The sequence below is a fragment of the Mustela putorius genome, unplaced genomic scaffold (genome assembly GCF_011764305.1).
Source record: "Mustela putorius furo isolate JIRA1106 unplaced genomic scaffold, ASM1176430v1.1 tig00000196_pilon_pilon_pilon, whole genome shotgun sequence".
NCBI classification, from domain to species: domain Eukaryota; kingdom Metazoa; phylum Chordata; class Mammalia; order Carnivora; family Mustelidae; genus Mustela; species Mustela putorius.
Window position 1 is genome coordinate 6,330,052 of NW_025421310.1, and position 22,750 is coordinate 6,352,801.

At 48.2% G+C, this 22,750-nt stretch overlaps 2 protein-coding genes across 2 annotated transcripts; one reads left to right on the forward strand and one right to left on the reverse strand.

The window, feature by feature from the left end:
• Positions 1–636: 636 nt before the first annotated feature.
• LOC101688382 (cationic amino acid transporter 3-like) lies at positions 637–5,139 on the forward strand. Its single transcript, XM_013049566.2, has 11 exons — positions 637–1,027; positions 1,442–1,600; positions 2,365–2,542; positions 2,746–2,858; positions 3,018–3,240; positions 3,390–3,529; positions 3,630–3,720; positions 3,911–4,113; positions 4,287–4,453; positions 4,742–4,850; positions 5,018–5,139. Exons 1-11 carry the CDS (start codon positions 637–639, stop codon positions 5,137–5,139), a joined length of 1,896 nt encoding a protein of 631 aa, XP_012905020.2.
• A 4,088-nt stretch (positions 5,140–9,227) lies between these two features.
• ZNF331 (zinc finger protein 331) lies at positions 9,228–21,898 on the reverse strand. Its single transcript, XM_045076986.1, is given in 6 exon segments — positions 9,228–9,881; positions 9,883–11,060; positions 13,530–13,656; positions 14,881–14,925; positions 21,318–21,381; positions 21,696–21,898. Coding segments are annotated over 4 exon segments (1,473 nt in total). The 5' UTR covers positions 14,890–14,925; positions 21,318–21,381; positions 21,696–21,898; the 3' UTR covers positions 9,228–9,722.
• Between the last annotated feature and the right edge of the window lie 852 nt (positions 21,899–22,750).

Here is a 22,750-nt window from a genome sequence, read left to right on the forward strand (position 1 = left end):
TCCTCCCTACCTCTAGGCAACTGGGAGGTCACTCAGGTTTCCTGCTCTCCCTCAGCCAGGCTAGTCTCTCCCTCCCTGCAAATTCCGTCTCATTCTGCCCCAGCTCAAAATTCCAGTTGCATTTTGCTCTGCAGGCGAAGGAGGCAAAGTTATCAGGATCCTTGGTGCAGAAATGCCTGGGGTGTGAGCTCTCTGCCCAGTTCCTCAAAGCAAGCATTGCTTCACACATAACAAGGGAGGCAGGGAGTAATGGCCATCATGATGACTTTCCCCTGTTTTACGGAGGGGAGGGCCAAGAGTGGCAGGTGGCTCGTGGGAGATCGAGATGGCTGATACGAGAACCTGGATGGTCTGGCTTTGGAGGTCAGGGCTCTTGTCTCCTCAGCTAATGGGGATAAACTTAAACGTCCTGCAAGGTTTTGCTTGCTTCTTTTCAAGTAACCCTCCCGGAAACTTTGCAACATACTCAAAGTCTGTCTTACCACCCTCGCTCTGTGGGATGGGTCTTCTGTCCGAGGACTCTCAGAGCCCTGGGGGATAGACTCCCAGGGCCCCGGGGGATGGATGTTCTTGATGGTGGTCTCTCATTTTCTTTGCAGATATTGGCCTCCTCTTCCTCTCCTCCACTCCACGAGGATGCTGCATCACCACATTTGTCAGTTTGGCCGGAAGCTGGTGTGCAGGCGGCCCCTGGGGCCGAGGGAGGGGGTTGAGAGTGGCTTGGCCCGGTGCCTGAGCACCCTCGATCTGGTGGCCTTGGGCGTGGGCAGCACCCTGGGAGCGGGCGTGTATATCCTGGCCGGTGAAGTGGCCAAGTACAAAGCTGGGCCAGCCATCACCATCTGCTTCCTCGTGGCTGCCCTGTCTTCTGTGCTGTCCGGGCTCTGCTATGCAGAGTTTGGGACCCGTGTGCCAGGCTCCGGTTCTGTCTATCTCTACAGCTATGTCACAGTTGGACAGTTGTGTGCTTTCATCACTGGTTGGAACCTCATACTCTCCTACGTTATTGATGAGGTGGCAGGGGAAGGTTGGGGGAGCTGGGCCATAGTACAGGAAACCCCCAAACTAGGAACTCTGTCCTGCTTTCCTAGAATGACAGGACTGGGGAACCAGGAAGGAATAGGGACTGTAGGACACAGGGAGGCGGAGCTCTGGTGGGAGACAGGGAGACAAGTTTGGGAAGGCTCATCCCCCATGACCCCCAGCTTCCCCCTGTTTTCTTGCATGAGATAACCTTGATCTCTTTCTGACTGTATTAAATAGTTGACCTATTTCATGAATCTTCTATGTCTGCTCTCCCCACCGCATGAAAGGAAACTCTTAGAGATTAGGCATTTTGTCTGGTTTCCGTCCCCCTTCGCCCCCAAAAAAGAGCTCTTGTGGTGCATAGTAGGAACTCAGTTTTGTTTGTCAGTGAACCTTCCTCCTCCTCCCCCCACAGGTGCTGCCAGTGTGGCCAGGGCCTGGAGCTCCGCCTTCGACGACTTGATTGGGAACCAGGTCTCTCAGCTCCTGAAGGGAGGTTTCTCTCTGCAGGTGCCCCATGTGCTGGCCACATACCTGGACTTCTTGGCGCTGGGTCTGGTGCTGCTGCTTACTGGTGAGGCTGGCGTCCTCTAGGATGGGAAGAACAGGGCGTAGAGGGGGAGTTGGTTTGGACTGGTGGGCAGCGCTGGAAGGGAGGGTCTGTGATGAGAGACAGGAAGACAAGTCTTAGACCACTGCTTCTGTCCCTGGGCATTATTGACATTCTGGGCTGGATCAGTGTCTTTGGTGTGGAGGGCTGTCCTGGGCATTACATGTGTGGTGTGTGTGTGTGTGTGTGTGTGTGTGTGTGAGAATCATTGTTGGATGTTGGCCTCTACTTCCAAGATGCCATTGGCACCCCCCCACCCAAACTGTGACAGTCAGAATGTCTCCAGGTATCACCAAATGTCCCTTAGAGAACAAAGTCACCCCCAGTCGAGAATCATTCACTTAGACTGACAAGTTTCTTCCTTGGTACTGAGACCAAAGGTTTTTTTTAAATAGAGGTGAAATTCACATAACATCCAATTAACCACTTCATTTTACTATTCCCAGCTTTATGGAGATTTAATTGACATATAACATTGTGCAAGTTCAAGGTGAAAGACATGATGATTTGGCCCATGTGTATATATCACAAGCTGATGACCATGTCCATCTCAGAGGGCCCAGTGTCATGCACCTTCCATGTCCTTCCAGACCCCAAAAGCACCAGTATCCCCAGAAGGAACCCTCATACCATCCCCTGTCCCCGCCAGCCCCTGGCGACCACCGGTTTGCTCTCTGTATATATGGGTTTAGTTATTTTGGATATTTGATATTCCATTTTCCCCACAGGACTTCTGGCCCTGGGAGCTAGTGAGTCGGCCCTGGTTACGAAGGTGTTCACGGGCGTGAACCTTTTAGTTCTTAGTTTTGTCATCTTCTTTGGCTTCATGAAGGGAGATCTGCACCATTGGCAGCTCACCGAAGAGGATTACAAACTGGCCATGTCAGCATCCAATGACACTTCTAGGTTAGGAGGGTACTCCTGGCCATGGTAGAGTGTGTGGGGGTGTACAACTGGGGAACGGTGGGGAATAAAGAGGGAATATGGTGGGCTGGATCCCCACGGGGAGCAAGGGGAATGGAACCCAGGACTTTTGGTATGGACGGAGCCATCAGTAGAGATGGCTAAACATAGGCCCCTGTGTCCTTCCTTGTTCCTTCTCACCACAGCTTGGGCCCTCTGGGCTCTGGAGGCTTTATGCCTTTTGGCTTTGAGGGGATTCTCCATGGAGCAGCGACATGTTTCTATGCATTTGTTGGTTTTGATTGCATCACCACTACTGGTAACATGGTCATTCTGCCCCATCAGGGGTTTGGGCACATTTGGGCTGCCCTTGGGCAGAGGATTGGTAGGAGGGTAGCCTGCTTCTGAAGGTGGAAGAGGGAAGAGGATTTGTGCCTTCACCCCAGAGTTTTCCTAAGTACGTCCACCTGTCCCACAGGGGAAGAAGCCCGTAATCCTCAGCGTTCCATCCCCTTAAGCATCATAATCTGGCTCTTCATCTGTTTTTTGGCATATTTTGGTGTCTCGGCGGCACTCACCCTCATGATGCCCTACTACCAGATTCATCCCGGCAGCCCCTTGCCACAGGCGTTTCTCCATGTGGGATGGGCCCCTGCTAGATATGCCGTGGCTGCTGGAACCCTCTGTGCTCTTTCAACCAGGTCAGTGTCTGCCTCTCCCTGTCTGGTGGGAGATTCTCAGGTATCCCAGCCCTTGGGATTGAGAGATGAGAGAGACATCTGACCCCATGCTGACTTGGGTCTGTTCTGCTCCTTCAAGAGCTCATGTATATTCCGGTTTTCTTCTCCAGCCGCCTGGGTACCATGTTCCCCATGCCTCGAGTGATCTGCGCAATGGCAGACGATGGGCTCCTTTTCCAGGGACTCGCTCGGATTCATCCCCGCACACACACTCCCATCATGGCCACCATAGCATCTGGAACTTTTGCAGGTGAGAAAACAAAACTCACACCTTTCATCAGTTTCCTTACCTTGCATATTTCCAGTGGTTCCTCATCCCCCTCCCCCACCTTGTTTGTGCCTCATTCTAGCACTCATGGCACTCAGTGATCTTGTGGACCTCATGTCAATTGAGACCCTGCTTGCTTACTCTCTGGTGGTCTTTTCTGTTCTTGTCCTCAGGTGAGACTCCACTGCATCTTGGCTGCGGGTTCTTGGACTCATGGGGACTGGATGAGGAGCTAGTCCTCTTCCGCTTCATGCTGCCTCCTAAGCATACTACAGCACTCAGGGTAGGAAAAGGTGGATCAGGATGCCTGATATTGGACGAGCAGGGGCTGGTGTTCATAGTGCCTTAATACCTCTCATTCAGGTACCAGCCTGATGAGAATTTAAGTAAGAACAAGAAAACAGGGGTGGAAATAGTTGAGATAAAGCCTGCACCTCGAGCAGGTTCTTTGCAACCTGTACCTGAAGCAGGAACCGTGCAGGCTCCGCCCAGTCTGCATAACCCAGACAAGACCACCCCAACTCTGAAATCTGGCCGCATTGTCTACGCATGCAGCTTACTGCTTGGTGAGCAGTGGGGTTTCTGTCTGTGGAGGGAGAGGGTGGGAGTGTGTCTTTGGCAGCTGAGGAGGAAGCTCAGAGTCGGTGGCCCTTCTAGATGGGGCAGTTTTGGGGTGGGGTGTCTTGACATATTTGGCTTCTGGAGTTGGACCTGTTGTCCTCCAACTTGACCCTTGCAGCTCTCCTGCTGATGATCCTGGACCTAATACTGGCCCAATGGCCCAGCCATCTGCTGTCTGGAGACCCGGTGTATACCACAGGGGCTGTGCTGCTGCTGCTGCTCATTATTGGGCTCACTTTCATCATCTGGAGACAGCCCCAGAACCCCACTCCTCTTCACTTCAAGGTAGGTGACCTTTTGTCCCCAGACTCTCCACCCTGAGTGAATGAACTCTGTATGCTTTGAAGTCTACCACTCTTGGCTGGGTCAGAGAAGAAAATGGTCAGTTGCTAAAACAAGAAACTATTGTTTCGCATTCAGTACTTGGCTACCTCCATTCACCAACACCCACTCCTTTGGGAGCACTCAGTGGGATAAGAGTAGGCACTGAAGGTGCAGCGTAGGACTGGGGTCTTTCTTCCCACCCAGGTGGGGTAGATCTCCCTTCAGACATCTGTGCCGTGTTGCCCACAGGTTCCTGCTTTGCCTGTGCTCCCACTGCTGAGCTTCTTTGTGAATGTTTACTTAATGATGCAGATGACCGCTGGGACCCGGGCCCGATTTGGCATCTGGATGGTGATGGGTAAGTGGCTTTCTGGGGGGAAAGAGGCTTCTCAAGGGCTACCACTCAACCCTCTTGCTACTGCCTTTCCCCAAAACTGTCTCAGAGGCCATGGTAGAAGGCCTGTTGGGCACTTCTAAGTGGGTGGAGTGCCTACTTTTCCATGATTTGTCTCATTTCTCTACTAGGATTTGCCATATACTTTGGTTACAGGATCCGACACAGCTTGGAGAAGGACAGTGATCAACAGCCACCTGCCTCAAGCTCCCAAACTCTTGGCAAAAACATCCCTAGTGCTGAATTAGCTTAACCACAGGAAATAGATGCTGTGTGGAATTCCTCTGTACACTGGAGGTATCTTCTGTTTCAAGGGAGACTTTGAGCCTCTATGGAGTGAGCCTCTGTGTGTTTAGAGCACTGTATTTATTGCCAGTGGACAAAAATACCCTTAATCTTGTTTAAAATTTAAGTAAACCTTTGAAAGCATAAAATTAAAAAAAATTGCATACTTCATAAATGTGCAGTGGGATGAATTTTCACAAGGTACCAACAATGTAACCAGCAACTAGAGGAAAGGTAAAATATTACCTACACGTAAGAAGTGCCTTCTTGTGCCTATTTCCAGCGAAAACAGAGATTGCCACATGGGAAGAAAATGCAGGTTTCTCCTCTGTATTGTGTCAAGAATTGTACTTAATTTTTTATTTTATTTATTTTAAAAAAAAAATTTTTTTTTTTTAATTTATTTGACAGACAGAGATCACAAGTAGGCAGACAGGCAGGCAGAGAAAGGGGATGGGGAGAAGCAGGCTCCCTGCTGACCAGAGAGCCGGATGCGGGGCTCGATCCCAGGAACCTGGGATCATGACCTGAGCCAAAGGCAGAGGCTTTAACCCACTGAGCCACCCAGGTGCCCCAAGAATTGTACTTAATTTTTTATTTTTTAAATTTAGTTAAAAAAATACTCTCTGTGAAGTGTGTAAACCTGGTGATTCACAGACCTGTACCCCTGGGGATAAAAATATATGTTTATAAAAAATTAAAAATTAAAAAAAAAATACTATCCCCAGCACAGGGCTCAGACTCATGACTCTGCAATCACAATTTGTGTGCTCTACCAACTGAGCCAGCCAGGTGCCCCTGAAGAATTGTACATTAAGTTTTAGGGCCCCCAGGTGCCTGGGTGGCTCAGTCATTAAGTGTCTGCCTTTGGCTCAAGTCATGATCGCAGGGTCCTGGAATCGAGCCGTGTCAGGCTCCCTGCTCCATGGGAAGCCTATTCTCCCTCTCTCACTCCCCGTGCTTGTGTTACCTCTCTCGCTGTGTCTCTGTTAAATAAACAAACAAACAAACAAACAAATAAATAAATAAATTGAAAAAAAATTAGGGCCCTAACAGACTGGAAGCAAAAGGAACAGACTGGAAGCAAAAGGAACAGTAAGCTGCATGCACTTGCAAGTGCTAACAGGAAGCTGGCATAGCTATGTTAGTGTCAGACAAAGTAGACTAAAAAAGAGCATAATATCACATGAAGTGGATCATTTCAAAATGCCCAAGAGAACTGGTTGTTTTTATTTTCCTACCAGCTTTATTGAGATATGACTGACTTATAACCTCATGTAAGTGATCATCTTTCTTTCTTTCTTTTTTTTTTTTTAAAGATTTTATTTATTTATTTGACAGAGAGAGAGATCACAAGTAGGCAGAGACAGGTAGAGATGAGCAGAGAGCCCAATGCGGGGCTCGATCCCAGGACCCTGGGATCATGACCTGAGCCAAAGGCAGAGGCTTTAATCCACTGAGCCACCCAGGCGCCCCAAAGAGATAATTTTTCTTTGCATTTCTGTGGTACTCCTAGAGAGGCTGATGAAGAAAAGTTGTTGAGTTGAAGAAAACAGCATTTCCAGAAGTGGGGGCAGTGTGGGAAGTAATGGTGGTTGATCAGTGGGTGCTGTTGGGTGGAATGAGAAGACAAGACAGCAGAACACAATGCGTGAAACTGAGATTCTAGATGCTAAAGATGTTGGTAATAGTCAAGGACAGAATTGTCTGTGGGGTGAACGACTCAGGGAGAGTGACCATTTGCAGGGATGGAGGTCAAAGAAATGGAGTAGCAAAGTCATTCAGTGAATTTAAAAATGTAGGTGGAGGATTAGCAGCATTAGAAATAGCACCATTCTGCAAGTCCTAGGGAAATGATAGGGCTAGGGCAGCATTGGTTAATGGGACAAATTAAGATGAAAGTCTGATGGAAAAAGGTTGATTACCATTGTCACCACTAACATGGGACAACCAGATACATGTGCATCCTAGAGGGCTGCCATAGTCAACAGTGCTATCCATAAAGTGCTCGTGACAAAAGGAATCAGAACATAATCAAACCACACAATCTCCCCTCCCCCAACTCTCCAGGGGAAGTCAATGATCAATGAAATTTTCACCAAGGAGACCCTGAGAATAAGAGGAGGTTCTCTGGAAAGGTGATATGTGTAATGGTATAAAAATAATATATTTTATAAGTGGAAAGGCTGACTCAGACCATATAGACTTAAAAGTTTTGGCAAATTTCGCCAAACTGCAGCAGCAGAGTATTGTGCTGTCCAAACAGACCTAAAGAGAGCCACATAGGTAATTGAAGTGTTCTAGTTTCATGTTAAAAAAAAAAAAAACCCTGTGTCCGTAAGCTTTAGGTGAGCTCCAGAGTGGTTATAAGGCTTGGGTGGCAACTGAGATGTTTCCGATTCATCCTGCCATGGGCAAAGTTTCCAGGATAGATTCATGAACTAGTCAGTCAGCGAGACTCCATTCTGCAAAACCTGTGGAAGGGTCTGGGAGACTTTCTCTTGGTGTTATGAGTCCTACGAATGATGAACCTGGCATGGTCAGGACCACCGTGTGCAGCATCAGCAGAAAAGCTACCCTAGGAAAGCAGAGCACAAACTCAGGGCAGGTATCTTGAGGTGTTGTGTAGAGGCTATATCACAGTGACTCCTGCACAAGCCCATTTTTTTTCTCCCCACCCTACTCCCTTTGGCTACTTTCAATCGGTTTTTGTTCCTTGAACTAGGAGTCCTGATGGACATACAATCTTCTAGTTTCCTTCTGTGGATCACCCTTGTGTGTCCAGACAGTGTCCTGCATCTCCCCTGGGGCTTCCAGTCTGTCGGTGTTGTCTCCACTGTGACCCTCCTGTTCCTCCTCTTTATGGCCCCCCATGCTACCCTTCCAATTCTATCCCCTCATGTCCTTTCCCCACCATACTCCTCTCCTTACTCCTCCCCCTCCTCCATTTATTCAGGACAGCACCCACCCACACCTGTAGTCTATGGATACTGGCACCCCAACCCTGGGGCAAACCACACATAAGCCCTATTTGTACCCCAGACTCTGGATCCTTGTTGACCTCTGTGAGACACTCCTCTGTGCTCTAACCACATAGCCAGCATGGTGCCAAGGCTCTCCTTAGGTCTCCCAGGCCACACTCATGAGCATTCAAGTCTTCCAGCTCTTGAAGGCTACCCTGGACTCTCCTTGAGTCTCCCAGGACCTGTCTGAGCACTAGCCATTCCTCCCCCCAACACCAGGCCCTTCCACCCCTCTTCCTGCTTCTCAACTCACTCCTGTGGGCTCTAGTTCTTTCCACAAAAGGACCCATACCCTTCTCTCCAGGGCTGACAACTTCAGATGGCTTAGGCCCATCCTGAGTCTAACAGCTCCCTCAACTCTTCCAGGACTGGATCCTGGGCCCTGGCCCTTCCCACAGGACACAGTCACTTGCCCTCCTCAAGCATCACCTCTTTGCCCCTGCTGCAGGACCTCCAGGATCTGGTGGAGGTCCCGAGTACTGGTCCCATTCCTTCCTGAACAGATCGCATGTGACCACCCAACAAAGTGACAGGCTCATACGTGATTTTAATGTTAACTATTCTAGTGAGTGTCTAGTTAAGCTGCATGGTGGTTTTACTTTGCATTTCCTTGATGAAAAATGAAGTTGAGCCCATTTTCACTTGCTCACTGACCATTTGGCCAACTTCTCTTGGAAGTGGTTATTTAAGTCCCCTCACCCCTTTAAAACAGACTTTTTACTGACTTGGGGGATTCTGTGTTCTATATGCGTCCTGTCAGGTGCATGGAGAATTATTACGTTGCCCAGTATGCCTCTGACTTTTTTCAGTCTTTGAGGTGTCACTCGATGAACAGAACTCTGTACTTTCGATGAAGTCCAACGTATAAACTTTTCATGTTTCGCATCTTCTGTGTACTAAGGAACACCGTCCACCCAAGGCTGTGACAGTAATCTCCCGTATTTCCTTCTACAAGTTGGACCGTCTTTTCTAAATTCTTGTGCCCACAGGGGGTGTTCCTGTAGGAGTTCACTAAGAGCAACACTAACGGTGATGATGGTAAGAACAACAGCTAATATTTATTGAGCATACACAGTATTCCAGATACACCGTCAAAGTTTACATGTACCAAACTCAGTCACCACAACAGCAGTATTAGGCAGGTGTGATTGTCCCCATCTCACACACAACGCACAGGGGTAACAAGGTCATTTTTCCAGTGTGTCACAGGAGTAAAGGGGTGGGATGGTGATGGTAAGGGAGGGTGTGTACCATGGCGGGACGCTCTCCCACATGGGTTACATTAGCAGAGTTATTCCCTAGAACAAATCTGAGATAGAGCTTGAATGGTGGAGGGAGGCTTCTATCCACCCATGAAACCAATTCAGCAAGACAAAAAACCCCACAAAAAACAAGTCTACACTTAGTGTGTTGTGATCATGAAGAAGTGATTTCTCCATTCTCCAAATCTGCCTTGAGCATGACTATTCTGAGATGCTATAAGCAAGCAGGAGAGTGACCAGTGAAGGCTTTCCCATGCTAAACTGTATCATGGATTTTCCTTGTGCTGTGGAAGCAAGGAATGCTGTATAGAAACTTCTGTCCTTTCTTTTCGTTCAAAAGGTTTATCAGCAGCGTGAACACTTGGATGCTCTCTAAGATGGTTCACGTGGTGACATGCCTTCCCACATTCCTTACACTCAAAAGGACTTCTCACCAGTGTGAATTTTCTGATGCTGTGTAAGTTGATGGCCATGACTAAAGGCCTTCCCACACTCTTTACACTCATAGGGCTTTTCCCCTGTATGAATCCTCTCATGTTTAACGAGGCTTGACCCATAGATGAAGGCCTTCCCACACTCCTTGCACTTGTAAGGCGTCTCACCCGTGTGGATTCTCTCGTGCTGGGTGAGGTGGTAGCCACAATTAAAGGCCTTCCCACATTCTGTGCATTTATATGGCTTCTCACCAGTATGAATTCTCTCATGTTTAACCAGGCTCGAACCCCAGCGAAAGGCCTTCCCACACTCCTTACATTCGTGAGGTTTCTCACCAGTGTGGATTTTCTGATGCTGGGTGAGATAATTGACTCGAGTGAAGGCCTTCCCACATTCCTGACATTCGTAGGGCTTCTCACCAGTATGAATTCTCTTATGCTGAACGAGGCTCGAGCCACAGATAAAGGCCTTCCCACAGTCCTTACATTCATAGGGTTTTTCACCACTATGAATTCTCTTGTGCTGAATTAGTTTATACACACGGCTAAAGGTCTTGCCGCAGTCTTTGCATTCATAGTCTTTCTCCCCAGTGTGAAATCTCTGGTGCTGAGTGAGTTCGTCACCACGTCTAAAGGCTTTCCCGCAGTCCTTACATTCATAGGGTTTCTCTCCCGTATGGATTCTCTTATGAATGACGAGGCTCGAACCCCATCTAAAGGCCTTCCCACAGTCCTTACATTCATAGGGTTTCTCACCAGTGTGGATTTTCTGATGCTGAGTGAGCTGATTACCCCAACGAAAGGCCTTTTTACAGTCCTTACATTCATAGGGTTTCTCACCCGTGTGAATTTTCTGATGCTGAGTGAGCTGGTAGCCACGACTAAAGGCCTTCCCACACTCCTTACATTCATAGGAATTCTCCCTAGTATGAAGTCTCTGCTGTGGTCTAACAGAGGTATTTTCTCTACAAGCAGGCGTTTTCTCACAGTTGATTATCATTTGATTGAAACAGCCCTCTTGAGGGCCCCGTGGTCTTTCACACTCACCTTCACACATCCAGTCAAGGCCAAGGGATTTACTTTTTCCATTTGAGTTCCATTTGGATAAATTCATTTCATAAAGGCCCTTTTCTGTAGGCAAACTCTTGGTCCCATATGGTGACTCTAAATCTGGAAAAAATTAACAGTTTGTTTTATTTTAAGGAAAATTAAAACATAAACGAACCTAACCACAACCCAAAAATTTCTCTGACAGAAATAAAACTTCTCTAGGAGAACAACACAAGTCACCTAGGGCTCTCATTAAATGTATGGCTCCACTGTACTTAATGAGGAAACATCGCAGACGCTCCTGCTGAACTCAGACAAGGAAGAGGAACCGCCTCTTAGCCCGCAGATTTCCTATCAGCTGCCATAATTAAGGAAAAAGCAATCGGAGGGGCAGATCTCAAAAACAGAACACAATGTGTGGATGATGTGATGATGCACCTGGACAAACCCAGGAAAATCAAATATAGAGCTAATGTGAAAAACAAGAAAATAACCTGGGTATAAAACTAACATTCTGAAGTTAATGTACCTGTCAGTCACATAACGAAAACAATTCTGGACAAAAAGACCCACCATCAAAGGCAATGAAAAGGACATTGTAGGAGTAACTGCAACAAACATGGTCAACGCCTGTGAGGAAATGTTTTGGGGGATCTGACCGTCAATGGGGACACTTAACTCCACCAGGCTGCAAAACCCAGAACGCACTTAAGTGCATGACTTCATAATGGTGCCAGAAAGTGTCAGATGATCAGCTTTGGGGCATGCGAGCCAACCAGCCCTTTATTACAAGAACTAACAGTTTTTCCTTTAAAAACAACATTTTTATCCATTACGAACAGTGTCACTACATAACCAAGTAGCAGATACAGCACAGTTCTCTGTAAGAACTGGGAGCGCAAACAAACAAAGCAGTAACAGAAGGGCGCTCGGTGCATGCCCGCTGAGCTCTGGGTCTGCCTACTGGGTGTCAGTGAGGGCTAACTGCACAGGAAGAACCATACTGGATGACGTCCTGTGACGTCAGAATGTAACAGCATCCAGGAAGGAGCATTAGCGAACATTAGAGAAAAGGAAAAGAGCACTCAAGGCTGGGATACCAACCACCTCGCAGGAGCTACGAAGGGCACGGGGTCATGTGGTCTGCACCCCTGCTACTCAAGGCGTGGCCCACGGACCAGCAGCATCAGCAACATGGGAAGCAGGAGTAAGCGAGAAGCAAACCAGTAAGAGGGGAATGGGACGAAGATCAGGTTCATGGTGGTGACTTCTTCCTCAGAGGCCATCCGTGGCCTTCATAGGGAGCTTTCCAAATGCCCAAGGGGTACACCCGTTCCTGCCTCACAGAGCTGTTTACTGAAGCGATGGCTTGTCCCAGCCAGCCCAGCTGTCATTCTCCTCGGCACTGTGCTCCCTCTCAGCCATCAAGGCTCTTTCCCTTGTTCCCCAACACAGCAAGTCACATCTGGCTTAGAAATGAAAGGTCCTGCTTTCACAAAAAGAAATGTCACATGTGTAGAATTTGAGAAAAAAATTATATGCTCAAAAGTTCTTTGGAGGAACGCCTGGGTAGCTCAGAGGGTTAAGCATCTACCTTCAGTTCAGGCTGTGATTTCCAGATCTTGGGATCAAGTCCTGCCTCTGGGGCTCTCTGCTCAGCAGGGAGCCTGTCCCTCCCTCTGCCTGCTACTCCCCAACCCCCCGCCATGCTCTCTCTCTCTCTCTCAAATGAATAAATGAAACCTTAAAACCAAACCAAACCAAAAAACACAAAAAAACCTTTGATGGAGACTTAGAAATTTATGTCAAGCTGAAAGTCAAAATGATGAGAATGCAGAAAAGAAAAGGGATTAAAGAACAAGCAACCAGAGAGGAAAGGTCTTATTTCAAATTCCGAGGGTCTTACCTTTGGAGGCAGGACAAGAGGGGAGGTGACAGTGTGGATTCTTGGTTCTGCCTCCCCTGTCTGATCAAGTTACTCCGGGTCTGAATAAACTCACCCACAAGTTCGACACAGCAATCGTGCCTACCCCACAAACTCGTGGGACTGAGGCCAAGTGTAGCAATCAGCCACTACTATTACGGCTGATACCTCTCTAATAGAAAAACAAGACATAGCCTGAGATGTATGTAAGATGTTTCCTCCAAACTGTAACTCAGAATTCAGGAATTGTAACTTTCCGCCTCACCTCAGGTACAAAGCACAGCCCCTGGAAAACGCCGCTTCGCTCCACTTCCAACGCAGGCTGGCTTACTAGAGGAAGTCAAGCTCCCTGAGGTGGCCCCCCAGAGTGCCGCAGACCACTAGCAGCAGTCGGGCATGAACACACCAAGCCGGGGTGCAGCTCAACTCTGAAGATGGTTAGAACTGGAATTCACCCTCTGGTCACTGAGGAGGAGAGGGGCTTAGAGGAAGGGCCCAGCCAAGCTGGGAAGAGGTGAGGAGATGGAGGTGCGTGATGCCCATTTCAGATGAGACAAGGCTCAAGACACTTCTTGAGAAGAGGAAGAAATTCAACCCCTTCTTGGAAGTCAGTCCTGACACTCGCAGTGGAGGGAGTGGACATTCCAGCGGACAGGGCAACTCACCCAGGGAGACCAGGTTACTGTAGTTCTCCAACATCACGTCCCAGTACAGGTCCCTCTGTGAGGAGTTCAGGCACGCCCACTCCTCCTGAGAGAAGTTGATGGCTACGTCTGAGAATGTCACCAAACCCTGAAAACACAAACCCACACATCCCTGAGGAGAAGGACAGCACAGAGAGGGCTCTGCTCTGGGTTGGGCTGGACCCAGCAGCAGACCACAGGACTGTGAGGTACGTGGGGCACAGTGGGGACTGGGACAGAGCAGAGCCCCTAATGCTCCTGAAGAGCTCGCTGCTGCAGAGAAAGCGCACACCCTGCGCAACACCTCATCACCCCAAGCTGTCAGGAGGCACGAAACCATCCCGGGCTGCTCCTGTTCACAAGCACGGGGCCCGCTACGGGCCTGCCTCGTCACATCTCGGCAAGCGTGGATGCCTGCGGCACCTTTCCACCCTCCCAGGGAAGGAAAAGGTCTAGGCTTTTGATTCTGAAGTGTGAAGTGAGAGCTTTTATTTTTGAAACGAGGGTTTATGTGCCTGAATATTCTCAGCCTCAAGGTCATTATTTTGCCAAGGTTTTAAGCATTCTTCCTCCGTGACGACAAAAGCATTTTCTTATTCCATCGCAGGGATGGACTGGACTTAATTCTTAGTTGTACACTTAGGTACAACCAAACATCTAAGGTTTTCCGCAATTCTGGGGGTATATGATCACCTACAACTTCTGCACTGGGTGGCCGTGACAACCCACCACCCCGGGCTTTTCTCGGCTCCTGATTGAGAGAACTGCTGTCAGACGCTGGCTGGTGTGGAGGGTGTGCTCAACAAGCGCCCTTCATATCCCCTGGTAACCTCGCGGCCTCTCAGCGCTCGGGCCCCCATCATAGTCCAAGCCAATCCCAAAAGCCTCACGGAGCTCCAGCTCTCACCACCACTGACCCGGAGAGCCGCCAACGTGAACTTTCCCTCCCCTCCGCCGGGGAAAAACGCCGGTGGAGAACGGCAGGGAGTTTCCGTTTTTGCATGCGGTCAAACGGGGACCAACATCTGCAACTCATAAACCACACCCATGACTCGTATTTCTCCCAAGGGACTCTCCTCCCCTCCTGCTCCCGCATTCCTCTTGACGGCAAGGTGAGCACAGAGGAGACACGGAATGCCCAGCTCGGGGGTGAAGAGAGCATTAGTCACACAGGTGGGCAGGGGCTATACGGCACTGCCATTCGCCAGAATAGGAAGAACCTGGCAGTGGGTCATTACATGGGCCTGGGATGGGCAGGAGGCTTCAGGAATATTTCACAAGAACAGCCACGGGACCTAAATACATTTTAAGAAGGAAAGAAATATATACTTACGTGTGCCATAGTTCTAGAATCAACTGATCTGTCCTCTTGGGGTTTCTTTTATCAAAGACACAAAATCCAGAGAAGCCAGAGATAGACGAGAAAAAAACAGGCATTAAAATAAGTGCACCTTGGTCCCCAAATGACTTAATACGAGCTTACTGGTCCTCCATCTTTGTTTCCAAGCCTCCCGACCCTGGCGGTTTCCTCTCCCACAAGACACACACACCAACATGAGGAATCCAGAAAGGATGAAGAAGGATGTGAACAAAACAGAAAAATAACCTTCCTGAAGCCCTGTAAAACCCAGCTGTGCACACAGAAGAGTTTTTATTTGTTTTTGCCTTGAAGTCATACCTACTTTTATCTGTTGTTTCTCAATGTAACTTAAAAACAATTTTTTTTTTTTTTGAAGTATGCTCTACTGCCCACATGGGGCTTGAACTCATGACCCTAAGATTGAGAGTTGCATTCTCCACCGAATAAGCCAGCCAGGCACCCCTCAACATGTTTTTTCTTACCTGAACTATGCTGACACACAGTATTAGTTAGTGTCAGGCGTACAACACGGCGGTTCCACAAATCTGTACATTATACTGTACATGCCACAGGTGTAGCTGCCTTCCGTCACCACACGTCACCATGGACTGTGTTCCCTATGCGGTGACTTCCCTCCCCAGGACTCACTCCCTAATTGGAAGCCTGGGCCTCCTGCTCCCCTTCACCCATTTTGGCCCCCCTGCTCCCTGGAAACTATGTTTATCTGTTTTCTGGATTTATGGGTTTGTTCTTGTTTACGTTTGTTTGTATGATTTATTATTTAGATGCCACGTATGAGTGAAGTCATATGGTTTTTACCTTTCTCTTTTCACTGAGCATCATACTCTCTAGGTGCATCCATCTTGTTGCAAATGGCAAGATCTCATTCCTTTTTGTTTTTTGTCCCCTACTTCCAAGAGGTAATCTACATTATACCTGATAGGAAGGTCTTGGTTTTGACCAGTCGTAGGGCGGGAACTGACTACACCAAGAAGACCCACTAGGAGATTCAGGGTGGCGCTTTGGGTCATGCGGTATCAACTGGCCTGTGAACCGAGACTGACATGTAGATGAGTCAGCCACATCAGTGAACTGTGCCTAAGTGCTGAAGCCCCAGCGGAAACTCTGGGTCGTGAAGCTCGGTGACCTTCCCCGGTTGGCAATCCTCTATGCATACTGTTCTACATCGATGCCAACAGAGCACCCAGTCCCAACTCCAGTGGGAGAGGACACTGGAAGCTCCGTGCTGGGGATACTCCGGGACTTGAGTTTATAGGCTTGTTTCCCTGGCTGGGGTGAATCTACATCCTCTCCCTGTATTTACTGGGAACTCTGAGTAGAATGGCTCTCAAGGGACTTCTAGGAATCCTTCTAGTTCCAAGAGAGATATAAAACAGAAACAGAGAAACAGCAAAAAAAAGAAAAGAAAAAGAAAAGGCCTGGGAAGGTCACGATCCCTTGTGCAGAAAGAGTAACGAGCAAAAACTGCTTGTGAGACTGGCCCATGACTGGACCTCCAGAGGGTCCCCGCGGTTCCCTGCCTGACATGAGTGGCTCATGGCTCTTCAGCTGTTTGTATGAATGATGTGGTTTATCCTGCTGAGCCCGTGCTTTCCTCTGGGAGTCTGGAACTTTGGTATGTGCCAGAGAGAGGGTCCTCTGTGACTGATAAAAACCCTGGCCTTCCCCGCCCACATGAGCTTCCCTGGTGGACAAGGCTTCGAGGGTGTTGCTGTAACTTGCTGCTGGAGTGATTATGCGTGTCCTACTTGCCTGCACTGGGAGAGCGCTCTGGGAAGCACGCGCCTGGTTTCCTTCTGGTGTCGTCTGTCTCATGCACCTGTCCCTCTGCTGATGGTGCTATGTATCCTTTCATTGCATAAATCTTGGCCTTGGACAGGACTACGTGTTGAATCCTGTGAGTCCACCCAGAGAAACAAGAACCTGGTGGTGGTCCTGGTGACACCCAGACACACCTTTTGACCTTTGACCTTGCTTTTCTTCTTTTTAAGTACACCTCATGGGGTGTCTAAGAGGAGCAAGGCATTGGCCTGACATGTGTATGTGTGTGTGTTTCTTTTTAATTCATGAAACGAAACTCTCTCAGAGAAACTTCTTTTTAAACAGTTTCCCTCTGAGGTATCTTTGCATTATTTTACTCACAACTTTTGTTTCCTTTCGCTTCCTAACCCCTAAAGCAACTCTTTGATGTCTACCTACACCCACGTATGTCAGGGCACTGACTAGAAAAATGACTAAGATTCTGAAGGACGTTCTGTGCGTGCTGACGGCTATCTGGGTGGGAGGCTGAACTTGACTGAGCTTTTTCCTCCAGCCATGGCGTCCTGTGGAACCCTACACCACGGGACCCTGTAGGCTTCACTTTGCATCAACATCATTAGAGAAAACATGTATGGTGTAACACTTAGCAAACAAATTCCACTGTACTCCACACAGAGCCCATGTGTTCAGAATGATCCTGTCATGACCTGACAAGAGAATGATGTCCCCTTCCCAGCACCTCTCACGGCACAGTCACCTAGAAGTCTCCACAGGCCGTGACCACAGGCTGCCCTGGGCTTCCATTCAGTTTCCCTTTCCAGCTGGCTCATAAGAAATGGGCAGGGAACAACGTCCTCTCAGTCACCTGCTGTTCTAAGCACTGCTATTGTATTGCAGGCACTTAACAAGAGTATGGCTCGGCTGCAGCATTCTACTTTCTGGAGTTATCCCTTGGAAATAGGTAGAGTAGTGCACAAATGTATGTATCAGAATGTTCAAGGGCTAGGTTCCAAAAAACTTTCTGAACTAAGTGTAGATTCATGTGCAGCTGTAAGCAATAATACCGCAGGATCCCGCACCCTTCCCCCGACTGACCCCAATGGTAATCCATCACAAATATGTAGTACGATGTAACGACCAGGACATTGATATTGATGTCAGCCACCAATTTTATTCAGATTTTCCAGAGAATCATTTTAAAAAATGAAAGAAAAAAAAAAGCAGAGATATCTCATATAAAAGAGATTAAATAAATTATGTCTGCTATAATTGCATCTAATGTGCTTACTAATAACGATACTGATTTATACTATTTGAGAAAGAAATTTAAGCTGAAGTGCTAAGTGAAGAAGGTAGGTTTAATAATGTATGCATAATGTGGGAGGAGAGCTCTTGGTGAAAGTAAGAATAAGGCTCTGTGGTCTGACTTTCAGGATGTGAATCTGAGCTTTGACCATTACTAACCTCATACTGTCTCTTCCCCGCGGAAGACTGGGGTTAGAAACAGCACCTGCCAGGTTAAGACTGCACTGAACTTTTAGGAAGATAATCTACATGAAACACAGTAATATCAACAGTTACTTAATACAATTTAGCAGTTATAATTGAAAATCAGTAAATTACACAATCCTTAATCTGATTTTATAGAAAAAACTCAAGCCTGCCTTCTCTTTTCTTCTTATGCTAAAACACGCACTCACAACTGTGGCCTCTATAATCCACACTAACTCAAAACTTTCAGAGCCTCTTAAAAAACGAAGTTCTTTTTTATTAGCATTAGCAAAAAAAGAAGGGTCTAAGACATATAAGGAGGAAATGTTCCCTCTCCATCCGCAGAGAGGGACAGACATGCTTCTGCATGGAAAATCCAGCTCAAAGAATGTAAACTGAGGGGCGCCTGGGTGGTTCAGTCTTAAGTGTCCAACCCTTGGTTCTGGCTCAGGTCATGATCTCAGGGTTGTGAGATCGATTCCCCCAACAGGCTCCATGCTGGGCGCGGAGTCTGTTTGAGGCTCTCCCTCTGCAACTCCCCTGCTCACACTCTCTGTCTAAAATAAATAAAATAAACTGAGGAGAGGCCAAACTGAGAACACTAGCAAGTGGCCAGATCTTTTATTCCAAGGAAGATTTCTGTGAACACTTTAATTTAAAAAAAAATAAACAATCTTTAAACCCAATATGGGGTTTGAACCCATGACTCTAAGGGTCGCATGTTCCACTAAGCCAGCCAGGTGCCTCTGTTTACATGAACATTTTAAACTACTGTCTTCTTACATTTTTCTCAAATATCCACTCATGGAAATGTTACATGCAGTTCGTATTTGTAGTATCAGTGACTCCTGTCATGCTCTGTGAAAGAAAAATTAAAATCCTAGAAAATCAAATTTTGAAAGCCTGTCTTTACTGATCCTGTGTTCGTGGCATTAGTTTCAAATGATGTCTTTCTAATCCTTTAAGGTGTAAATGTATGAGAGGTTTTTGGAAAGCAAGATGCGACCCACCGGTACACCACTCTCCTCTCCACATGCACCCAGGTATCACGTCACTCGCAACTGAGCTGGACTCCTCTATAAACCAAGATTTGGAGACTGTTTGGTTCAATTATGTATCAGCAGGATCCAGTGCTCTGGAGACATATATGCACACACCCATGCATGGGGCGGGGGAAGGGCTGGAAACACACATACCAAAATATTAACAGCAATTATCTCTGGATGGTACAGCTATGGGTAATTTCAAGTGTCTTCTTTACGAGCTCCTTAGGAAACAACCTTTTGCTGCAGGCCTGTATTAATTCCATGATAAGAAACAGGATTTAAGATAGTCCCCAGTTTAAAACAAATCAATAAAGAAAAAATCCAGTTATGGGGGAGTAGGTATATTGTGGTCATGAGCCTAACTGTGTGTGGATAGGCCTGTCTCCCCAACATGTCCGTGTCCTAACCCTGGAGCCTGTGAACACATTATATTACATGGCAAAGGGGAGTTAAGTTGCCTTGGACTCGGGGTTGCTGGTCAGCTGACCTCAAGACAGGGACGTAGCCCAAATTACGCCAGGTAGGCCCAACATAATTGCAGGGGTTCTTACAAGCGAATGAGCGGGAGAGAAGAAAGAAAGACGTGACCACCGAGGCAGGGTCAGGATCAGTGTGACTAGGTTCTAGTCTAGACAGGATTTCTGAAACATGCAGCTGTTCCCTGGGGAGACCTGGTCTTTGAAAAATGGGAGTAGCTTCATAGTAGAGAAAAATGACAAACCACCTCAGCTAGATAACCAAGCACACACTCCGCAATCATAAATCATGCTGACGGTTTGTCTTCCTGCCACCACATGACGAAAGTAGTTATCTCCCACTCCCAAAACCAAAGGCCCAGGCCAATCACGAGAAAAGCATCAGGTTCCAAGACAGGGGCATCCTACCAAACACCTGTACCTCTTAAAACCTTCAGGGTCATCAGAAACAAGATAAGTCTGAGAAACTGTCACAGCCAAGAGGAGCTTAAGGACACATGACAATGAAATGTAATGTGATCTCCAGGATCGCATCCTGGAATACATGAAGAATGTTACATAAAAACTAAGGAAATCTGAATAAAGCATGAACTTCAGTTAATGTATCAGAACAGGCTCATCAATTTTAACTACTATCCCATACTAAGGTAAGTTGTTAACAACGGGACAGTGGGTACAGGGTATCGGGGAATTCTCCCTACCAACTTTGCAATTTTTTCTGCAAATCTAAAACCACTGTAAAAATTAACAAGATCAATTTAATAAGAAGAATATGGAACCATATGTAGCCTACAAAGCATGAACTGTTCGATATGTGACCTTTCAGAGGGAAAGCCTGCCAAGCCCTGCTCTAAGTCCCAGAACTCACACTTAACATCAAGCCACATTGCTTCTTGCAGTTCATGCAAAGATGCAACTGAAACAGACTGAAGCTGTCAGACTTCCAACAAGATGTGGACAATACAACAAATTTCTATTTACTGATCAGTGAAAAAAAAAAAAAAATCCCTGGCTTTGATGATAAAGACCTTTGTTCAAACCCCATTTTTATTTATTTACTTATTAAAATAATGGCTCAATTCCTTCGAATTTTATTTCATTTTATTTTTTAAAAGTTTAAGTGGGCTCCTTGGCAAACGTGGGGCTGGAACTCACCACCCCGGGATCAGGAGCTCCACGCCCCCCCTGCTCGCTGGGGCAGCACACTTCCTAATAGCTGCACACTCAACTCACTGGGCCAGCCAGGCGCCCCTCAAACCCCACTTTAAAAATTTTTAAATTTAAAAGCATCACCAAGCTGGAAACGTTGTTATTTAGTGGCCACAAGAATCAAACCTTCTCTGTTCTCACTGTACTCTGACAGTCAGGCCTGTGGGAAAGACAGAATCCCACCTTAAAACAAGTATCTTCCTAACCAAACCACAGGCTAAAATCAAGCACAAGGCGAACCTCCCGGCCCTGTCCTTCTGTTCTGTGCATACAAATGCAAGGCCCCATCTCGCCTCTCGGCAAAGAATTCGTCCTGGTGGGGGGCATTTCAGGCCAGGGAGAGCAAATATTCCAGAGTCCTCTCAACACCAGACATGTACCGAACGAAAAGGTAACTCATCTGAACCTTGACTTTAAGATGCGTTAAGAGTCTTCTTCCTTCAGGGTACTTGTTCCGGAGGACGGCTGGCCTGGGGAAAAGAGAAGGAGATACTAGGGCCTTTCTGGAGCACACGTGGGATCAGAAAGCTCCGTCCAGACCAACGCACCCTAACTCAACCCGATCGCAAACAAGGGGGAACTGCGATCTGGTATCTCTGAGCTTTCTGGGGACCAGGCCGCAGTAAGAGGGGTTCTGAGGTATGCAGCAGCCCCCTGCCCGCATCTCCCCGTTCCCTCCTGCTACTCAGGGAGCCAGGAGAGCGCTGCTCCCCTCAGTCATCTCAGCCCTGTGCCTGCGCCCTTCCTGCTGGTCACTATCTGCGGGGCTCGGGCTCTCCCCTACCTCTGAGACCACTGCCCCTGAGTTGGCCTGCGAGGCCAGAGAAGGCAGTCGGACCTCAGAGCTGCAGGCTGCACTGTCCCCCCGCCCCGGCCGGTCCCCCCAATCGGTCCCGCGGCCACCCCCGCGGCGGCGCAGGGGTCCCTCCCCGCGCGCAGCCGCTGCCGGGCAGCGCCGCCCCGCCCCCACACACTCCTCGAAGTGCGTCACAGCCACGGAGCCGGGGACTGTCCCCTCCCCGGGGTCCCCGGGCCCCAACACCCCCGCCACCACCGCACTCCTCTACCGGGCGGCGGGCCCCGGCTCCGCGTCCGGCCTCCTCTCCCGGGGCGCCCTCCTGGCCGCCCTTTCCCGCCGCAGCGCGCATGGCTTTCCTGCCAGGAGGCCAGTCACTCACCTCTCGGGACCCCAGGACTCAGGGCGTCAGGAGGGGGCGCAAGGCTGGATGTCAACTCGGGACCGCGGCTACGGGATGCCGAACCCAGACAATCCTCCGCGCAGTAAACCTCTCCCAGCAGGCACCTCGGGGCGCTCCGACTCCGGGGAGGGAGCGGCGCAGGGGTCTCTGGGAAATGTAGTTCAGCAGCCCGGGAATACGCGGAGCTGCACATGAGGCGGTCTACTTCGCCAGCATGGAACCCTACGCGGCCCACAAGGAGCTGTGCCTCACAGACTTCTGGGAAATATAGTTCAGAGCAAAGAATTGCTTGGGGATGAGAGACCAGCCCTGCTCCCAACATGCATTTCGCTCTCTTACGTAAGGGTGGCTAGCCGTCTGTGTGACGTTACTCATTGATCAGTAATTGATTTTAGAGTGATTCGGACTTGTCCTTCGTTATTTGATTAAAAAAAAAAACAAACCCCGTTTTTCTAATTCTGACATCCCTTCTACATCCATTAATATCCATTATAAGGGAAAGTAAGGCTTTCCCTTACAAAGGTGGACTATGTGGTTCTACTCTAGTATTGATCCCTTGTAAAGGCAGCATCTTTGTCTTCTTAACCCTTTTTAGAGTCATCAGTCATTTTTAAAAGCTACCTTTAGTGATGATAAGTTG

Coding starts and splice junctions, on each gene's coding strand:
- LOC101688382 (XM_013049566.2), top strand. CDS start 637: ATGCTGCATCACCACATTTGTCAGTTTGGCCGGAAGCTGGTGTGCAGG. Junction 1,028..1,441: donor TGATGAGGTGGCAGGGGAAG/GTTGGGGGAGCT, acceptor CTCCCCCCACAG/GTGCTGCCAGTGTGGCCAGG. Junction 3,241..3,389: donor CTCTGTGCTCTTTCAACCAG/GTCAGTGTCTGC, acceptor TTTCTTCTCCAG/CCGCCTGGGTACCATGTTCC.